Source organism: Elephantulus edwardii, unplaced genomic scaffold, assembly GCF_000299155.1.
Source record: "Elephantulus edwardii isolate Elephantulus edwardi_28Jun2011 unplaced genomic scaffold, EleEdw1.0 scaffold00034, whole genome shotgun sequence".
In the NCBI taxonomy this organism is placed as follows: Eukaryota; Metazoa; Chordata; class Mammalia; order Macroscelidea; family Macroscelididae; genus Elephantulus; species Elephantulus edwardii.
In genome coordinates, this window is record NW_006399784.1 from 22,135,382 (window position 1) to 22,143,696 (window position 8,315).

The window sequence follows — 8,315 nt, forward strand, 5'->3', positions numbered from 1 at the left end:
CATCCCCTTTTCCTTATGACTCAGGGTGAAGTCTCTCTCAGGGAGGAGTGATAGGGATTGGCAAAGGCCACACTGACAAAGAAGATTAATCAGAACTGGCTTTGACAAGCACTGTGGCATTTGGATAAGAACAAACTGGGAGGAGGGTAGAGAGTATAATGCAACAATGAATGAATGGAAACCCAAAATCTCTGTAAATGTTTATGAAAATTAATAAAATATAATTATACACTGAAAACTAAAGATTATACATTCAAACTTGATTTACTTCTTATATAAGCAGATTTTAGTGAAAATATAAATATATTACCCTGAGACTAAGAATTAATGTGAGTTCAGATTTTCCTTTTCATGTACATATAGCTAAGGGTGAGGTAAATTAGATAACTCTCTAAGTTTCAGGTTGTTACTGTTAACATTTTTTATTTCCCTTACCCAAAACGTATACTAATTGAGGTATTTTCAGTTTTTGTGATGTGGTGGTAAAATTTGACTTTTTCCTTTAAAAACTAATTAAGTAAACTTACGGTGGAGCTCCCTGATTGATTCTGGTTTAGAAGCAGGAGTGACATCTACTTCCTAAACCACATGCCTCTGGAACCTCTATGAACTTGGAGAAATGATGATGGCTATAGAAAGGTTTCACCCTCGTACTTAAAAGTCAGTTGGGCCGCAGGGACTAGTGTTACTTCATTCTGGAGGAACATTTTTCTATGTTGTACAGCACTCTTCTGTTAGTTTGCTGTACTGAGGTAATCTGGGGTTTTTGTGAAGCTGAACTTTGTGCCATTGGGGGGGGTAAATACCATAACGGCTGCCCATGATAGACAGTGTTTGGTGGATCTCCCAGTTTAAGGCAGGTTTAGAAGCAGGAGTGGCATCCACTTCCTAAACCACATGCCTCTGGAAACTCTATGAACCTGGAGAAACGACGATAGTTTTAGAAAGGCTTCAGGCCTTTTGTTCATACGGTTGCTTTGAGTTGTGCTCAACTCAAATCACAGTCAACAACGGCAGCACCAACAGTTTTCCAAAAAGTTGTCAGAAGAATTTTGATGTACAGATTCCCCTGAACTAGTAATTGGTAAATAACTAAGTAAATGAATTGCAGCTAAGGTGAAGCCTGGGAGGTTCAGAGTACAAAAGAACAGTGAAATTAGTTTAAAGACTAAGATGCACCTGAGCCAAACCATGGTCTTTTCAATTACTTGCTATGTATGTGAATGGTGGACAATCAAAGGCTGACAGAAGAATTGATTCTTTTGAGTTGTTGTGTCGGAAATGATAAATGATTGTGGACTGTCAAAAGAACAAACAACTATCTCTTATCCATGGTGCATATTAGATGCTACTTAAAGGCAAGGCTTTTTTGGCATGTTGTAAGGAGAGGTCAGTCCTTGGGGAAGAATATCATTCTGGGAAAAGATGTAACGTGAGCAGAAGGGAAGATGAACTTCAATTAGATAGTTTAACACAGTAATGATAATAATGGCTTTAAGCACACCTGAGATGGTGAGGACGGTACAGAAAAGGGCAGCATTCAGAGCTGTTTTTCCCAGGACCCTGTGCATTGTAGAAAACTGGATAGCACTTAACAACGACATTGTGTATTTTAATCTTACATACTTTGTTGATGTCTGTAAAACTTGAAATATTCTTTGGAAATCCTTTGCCATTCTACTGTGTTTCTGATAATATCAGAGGGTTTTTTAAAATGTTTGTCTTTCAGCAAAAATTAATATTACAATTATTATGCATTATTATATATATTGTTTTTATAAATGCAAAGTCACTGCTAATGAATCAGATGGATTCAGAATTGACCTCCCAATGGATGTTCATTGGCTATAGTTGCATAGGAGGAGGTTACCATCTTTCTCCTGTGGAATCACTGGTTGATTTAGACCACCAGCCAAGAGCCACTTTTGAATTAGCAGTACGGCTTCATATGGTCTGTGTCAAGCAGGCATGCCAATAATTAGTCAAGTAATTGAATATCTAAATATTGTATAAAAAATGAATCATACTATGTAGTAGTGGTATTTCTTTGACTTTTTTCCCCAGGAGGATAGCAAACAAGCTCAATTCTTAGCCTTGGCAGTTGTATACTTTATTTCTGTTCTGATGGTTTCAAAGTATAGAGACATTTTGGAACCTCAAAATGAAAGACGGAGCCAGTCATTTAAGGAAACCGACAATGAAAGTGGCAGCACATCACTTCCTGGTAAGTTTCCATGTTATATTTCCTGATACCCAAGGTTTATGTAAAATATTAACTACATATGATAGTAAAAATATTTATTCTGGAATTTACATCTATTTATGAAAGAATAACCTCAATTTTACTCTTGAAATAAATGAGTAAGCATGAATTTATGTAAATCCCTCATAGAAAAATTTGTGATTAAGAAGTAATGTTAGAAATACTATAAAAGACTGTTGTTGTGAAAATTGGAGAGTAACTGAAGGGTGGGGGGAGGGAAAAAAATAGAACTGGAATAGGTAGACAAAGAACATTACCAAAATAATGCAGAGTCAATGGAGGATCCTCCTAAGATGATCAAGATAAATTTAACTGTCACAAGATATATGTAACTGCTTAACAGGGAGCAATAATATGGAAAAAAACAGCAAAGATTAATAGGGATTGGGGGTGGAGGAATATGTAAAATGAAGTGGGGTAATGAGAGACATTATGGGGAAAATCTTGAATGATCCATGAAGTATCAAAAGAAGATGGAGAGAATACACAGAATCACTGTACCCAAAAGAATTGACTAACAGTGAGATATTTCAGGGAGCTCCTGGTCACCTAATGGTAAGAAGCTACTCTGTAATCCTAGAGACATGTGGTTCTAGGCCATCAGCTGCTCTGTGGCAGAAGGATGAGCAAACTTCTCCTATGCAATTAACAGTCTCTGTCTGAATACCTGCTTGAGGGATAGGTGTGGGTCAGTTCCTATTTGATGGTATGCAACAACAACCACCATATGACTAGGAGTCAGTGGTAAAGAAGGAAGAAGTTCAGGCTACAGTTAGCAAAAAATAAGGCCTCAGGAATTGATGGGATACAAAGTGATATGTTTCAAATGCCAGATACAACCCTCTCCAGTATATGCAAGGAAATTTGGAGGACAACTGCCTGCCTGACTGAATGGAAGAGAACCATATTTGTTTCCATTCCCAAGAAAGGTGATCCAATGAAATGTAATTATCAAACTGTGTCATTATCACATGCAAGCAAAATTCTGCTGATGATCATTCAAAAATGACTAGCACAGTCCATAGAGAACTCTCAAAGTTCAAGCTGGATTTAGAAGAGGTTGTGGGACTTGGGTGTCTTTACTGACGTCAGATGGATCCTGGTTGAAAGTGAAGAATACCAGAAGAATGTCTGTTTGTCTTGGGGTGGACACCATTTTCAGTCACAGCCCACTTTTACTTAAATACCAATTGAGCAGTGTGTTGCTACTAAAAGAAAAAAAAAGGGAGAATGTCTTATTTGTGCTTTATTGACTATGTAATGGCATTTGACTGTGTGGATTATAACAAGTTATGACTAATTTTGAGGCTTATGGGAATCCAAGAGAAGAGTCGGGAAGAGTACTGAATATTCCATGGACTGTCAAAAGAACAAACAGATACTGGAGAAGGTATAGCCAGAGTGCTCTAAGTGACAGTGGTTGTGAAGCTATGTCTTTCATACTTGAGTGTATAGGTAGGAGAGGCTAATCATTGGAGAAACATATGCTTGCATAGGTTGAGGGATGGTGAAGGAGAGAAAGACTCTCAAGGATTGAGAATTCAGATCTGCAGTTCAGATCTTAGTCCATAGGCTGCTATGAGTCATATTGTACTGGACAGCACCCAAAAAGAATAGCAACACTAATGGGGTCTTGAGACAATAAGATTGACAAGGAATAGAGCAGGGTTAAGGGCTGTTGTACATAGGGTCACTATCAGTGACAGGCAAACTCTTACTGTCTCCGATGCACCTATCCTAGTTACCCCAGTGACAGAATCAATCCATCTCTTCGAGGGTCGTCTTTTCCTGTGCTTTCCCTCCACCCTCCCAAGCATGACATCCCTCTCCAAGGACTGATCCTTGCAACATGTCCAAAGTATGTAAGATGAAGCTTCAGAATCCTTGCCTCCAAGGAGCAGCCTGGCTTCACCCTCGCCAGGATGAACTTGTTTGTTCTCCTAACATTCCATGCTATATCCAATATTCTTCTCAAGCACCATAGCTCAAAGGCATCAACTCTACTTCTGTCATCCCTAGTACTTGTCCAGCTCTCTGATGCATAGCAAATAATTGCAAAGACCATGGCCTGTGTCAGGCACACCTTACTCTGTCTCTGACAGTTGACTTTCCCAGTGCAATTCGTCTTTTAATTTCCTAGCTGCTGGTACCAAGAGTGTTGAGCCAAGCAAACTGAAGCTTTTAACAATCTCAACCTATTCATCATCCTTCATAATGCTGCCAATCGGCCCAGTGGTGAGAATCTTTGTTTTCTTGATGTTGAGCTTCAATCCATAATGAAAGCTGCAGTCCTTGACCCTCTGCAGCAAGCACTTCAGGTCCTCCTAATTTTCAGCAAGCAGGGTTGTGTTATCTGCATAATGCAGATTGTTGATGAGTCTATCTCCAGTCCTGATGCCATACTTCTCCTCATAGAGCCCAGCCTCCCAGATAATCTGTTCTGCATATAGATTAAAAAGATATGGAGAAAGGACACATCCTTTATGCCCACCCATCCCAATTTTCAACCATGCAGTGTTTCTTTGCTCTGTTCTTGACTTCCTCCTTGTCCAAGTATAAGTTTTGAATTATCACGATCAAATATTCTGGGATTCCCGTTCTTCTGAGTCAGCCACAGTTTGTTGTGATCCGCACAGTCAAATGCCTTTGCATAGTCAATGTAACAGATTGACATTCCTCTGGTACTCTCTGCTCTCAGCCAATATCCATCTGACATTAGCTATAATATCCCTAGTGCTATGGCCTCTTCTAAATTCAGCACGCACATCAGACAGTTCTCTATTGATGTGCTATTTCAGTCGTTTTTCGATAACCTTTAGCATAATCTTACTTGCATGAGATACCAGTGATACTGTTCAATAACTTCTAGACTCTGTTGGATCATCTTTCTTTTGAATGGGAACAAAGATCACTTCTAGTCAGTAGGCCAGGTGGTTATCCTCCGGATTTCATGGCACAGCTTGGTGAGCATATTCAGTACAGTGTCTGTTTATTGAAACATGTCAAATGGTATGCCATCAATTCATGGGACCTTGATTTTTGCCAATTCTTTCAGAGCATTTGAACTTCCTCCTTCATCACCACAGGCTCTTGCTCATACATTGTTTCATGAATTTCTTCTGTGTCCACCAATTTCTTATGGTACAATGACTCAGTATACTCTTTCCATCTTCTTTTAATGCTCCCTGGATCATTTAATATTCTGCCCAATGTGTCCTTAAAACATTGCAACTCAAGGTTTGAATTTGTTCTTCAGTTCCTTGAGCTTAAGAAATGCAGAGTTCAGTCCTTTTGATTTTCTGACTCTAGCCCCTTGCACATTTCATTCTCATACTTTAGGCCAGGTGCTGATTGTTGAGCAGACTATCAACTACTCATATGCAAGTTCAAGCTCACGCTGAGGAAAATGAAATCAAGGCCACAGTAACCAAAATTTGACCTTGAGTCTATCTCACCTGAATTTCAAAATCACCTCGGGAACAGGTTTGAGGCCTTGGATATTAATGAGCGAGTACCGGGTGATCTGTGGGAGGATGTCAAGAATATCATCCAGGAAGAGTGCAAAAGGTCATTACAAAGACAGAGGAGGAAGAAAAGACCAAAATGGATGTCAGAAGAGACTCTAAATATTGCAGTGAAGTGATAAGAAGCCAAAGCAAAGGGAAAGAATCAAGATATTTAAGGAGTTGAACAGAAGATTGTAGAGGGCAGCGAGGGAAGACAAAGTAGTACAATGAAATGTGCAAGGAACTGCAGTTTTCTTATTTAGAAATTTGAAATGCCTTCTTTTTTGACATAATTTTTACCTCCACTGGGAGTCAGTAGCTGGGCAAACTGCCTGAAATGGTTCTTTTGGAATAGACATATATAGGGAGTTAGTTGACATTTTATCTCAGTTGGATTTTTTTGTTTTCAGTAAACTGTGAACCTCTCATCCTTTATGTAGTTTTTATCTCCATATATTCTGCCCTGCAATGTAAGTAGATTTTATTAAAGAGCATCTTTTGGATGTCAAGAGTTAAAAAGCTGCCAGACCTTCTGAAATTTGGATTCAGACTGGAATAATGCAACTGTTCCCATGGGCTGTTGGTTGAAAGATTTTGAGTTGTTCAGTAACAGGTTGTTGTTGTTGTTAGGTGCCGTCTGGTGACAAAGACTCAGAGATCCTTGGAACAACAGAAATTAACTTTTCCCTCTTCTGTGCCAACTTCACGGTCTCTGATTAGATTGAGCCCAGTGTTAAACGTTGCTGAAAATGATGGCCATCGCCGTCCAGCATGTGTTTCTAAGCACAGTTGTCATTTAAAAGTGTGCGGCAACGTGTTAAAGCAACTCTGCTAGTCCATCTTTGTTGGGTCTCTTCTTTTTCCCCCGACACTTCCACCATTCTCAGCATGATGGTTTTTTTTTTGAGGACTGGCCCCTTCTGTCGAGGTGAAGGAATTACGTGAGATACAGTTTCAGCATCTTTTCCTCTAAAAAAGAATACCAGGAGGCATGGTTTGGTAGTCATGAAAGCAACTTGTCTGCTACTGCCAGTTAGCAAAAAATTGTAGTAATCTATGTAAAAATGGAATGGTCCAAAGTGATAGCTTTTGAGATGGCGAGAAGCAGGCAGATTCTGGATATATTTAGAAGGTGGAGATAGCAGTATTTTTAAACGTTAGGTGTGGGTTATGTGAAAAAGAGTATGTGGTAAAGAATGACTACAGGCTTTTATAATTAGCAGTGCAGAAGACTAAAGGGAAACAAGTTGTCAGGGAAAGATAAGGTTTTCTTTTAAAGGTATATGTGTGTGATAACTATCGGGAACAAGGAGTATATTGTGGGGTGGGCTAGAGGAGGGAGAGGCGGAGGGGAAGAACATGTGCAACAAAGAATCAAAAAAATGTAAAAAATATTAGTCATGTTTATGATGGCTTGTACACAGAGATATTTTAATAGAAAAGTCTGAATTTTGAGATTTTTAAAAAATAATTATTTTAAAACTTGAGATCACTAAATGAGCAAATGTTGCTTTTAAAGATAAGATTACCCAAATTTAGCAGTAGATCATATTAATCCAAGAAATAGCAGGCTTTAAAGAGGAGCAACTAGCGAGGTCATAGGAGAAAATCCAAGAGTATGGGTCCTGGTAGCCAAGTGAAGAAAACATCAAGTTGTAGGTACTCATCACCTATTGCTGTTAATATCAAATACTCTAAAAATCAAGCATTGAGCTCTGCATTTTTCATGATTCAGGTGTTTTATGACCTTTATGATATCATTCACACTTCAGTGGTGGCTGGAAAGTTCAGTTGAACAAACTAAAGCTAAATAAAAGAGGATTGGAGAAATCATGTGGGTTATACTACCGGTATTGGAATATCCAGAGATATGGCAGTATATAATGGCACAGATTCTTGAAACAATTATGTTTTTGGTTCCTTCTGGAGTCAGAAAATCAAAAGGGCCGAACTTTTAGGGGGTGAATTTTATCTCTGCAACCAGATATCTTCAACTTACTGACAAGACTTGCCAGTCCCCTTGTAGATTGTTGAGACTGGCCAATCCCTTTGTGGATAGACCAGCACTCTCCATTAACATAGTCCCATCCATCTGTGTAGCAAGATCCGATCAGGGCTTGAGAAGTCATATTGCAAGATAAACTCATTACCTTTTTCTTGTTGTAGAGTTGGAGTAGTCTATAAATGTTAGAGACAAGTCCATTATCAGATATCATTGCCAAATATTTTTTTTACCCAGTCTGTGGGTATTCTTCTTACCCTGTTGAAGAAGGGTTTTTTTGTTTTGTTTAGTTTTTTAATCCACAGGAGCCAAAATATGACTTTGATTACATCCCACCTGAATTTCAGAATCATCTCAGGAACAGGTTTGAGGCCTTGAACACTAATGAGTGAAGACCAGATGAGTTGTGGGAGGATATCAAGGGTATCATCTAAGAAGAGTGCGAACGTTCATTACAAAGACAGAAGAGGAAGAAAAGACCAAAATGGATGTCAGAAGAAACTCTGAAGATTGCACTGGAGTGTAGAGAAGCCAAAGCACAAGG

The 8,315-nt window shown here is 38.9% G+C and overlaps 1 protein-coding gene across 1 annotated transcript in view; it reads left to right on the top strand.

Annotated features, from left to right (window-relative positions):
* The window catches only part of LRBA (LPS-responsive vesicle trafficking, beach and anchor containing), an 874,405-nt gene that overhangs the window by 223,894 nt on the left and 642,196 nt on the right, over window positions 1-8,315 (top strand). Inside the window, exon 28 of the mRNA XM_006884505.1 lies at window positions 2,065-2,224. Within this exon, the coding sequence (XP_006884567.1) occupies window positions 2,065-2,224 (160 nt within the window). The remainder of the gene's footprint in view (window positions 1-2,064; window positions 2,225-8,315) is intronic.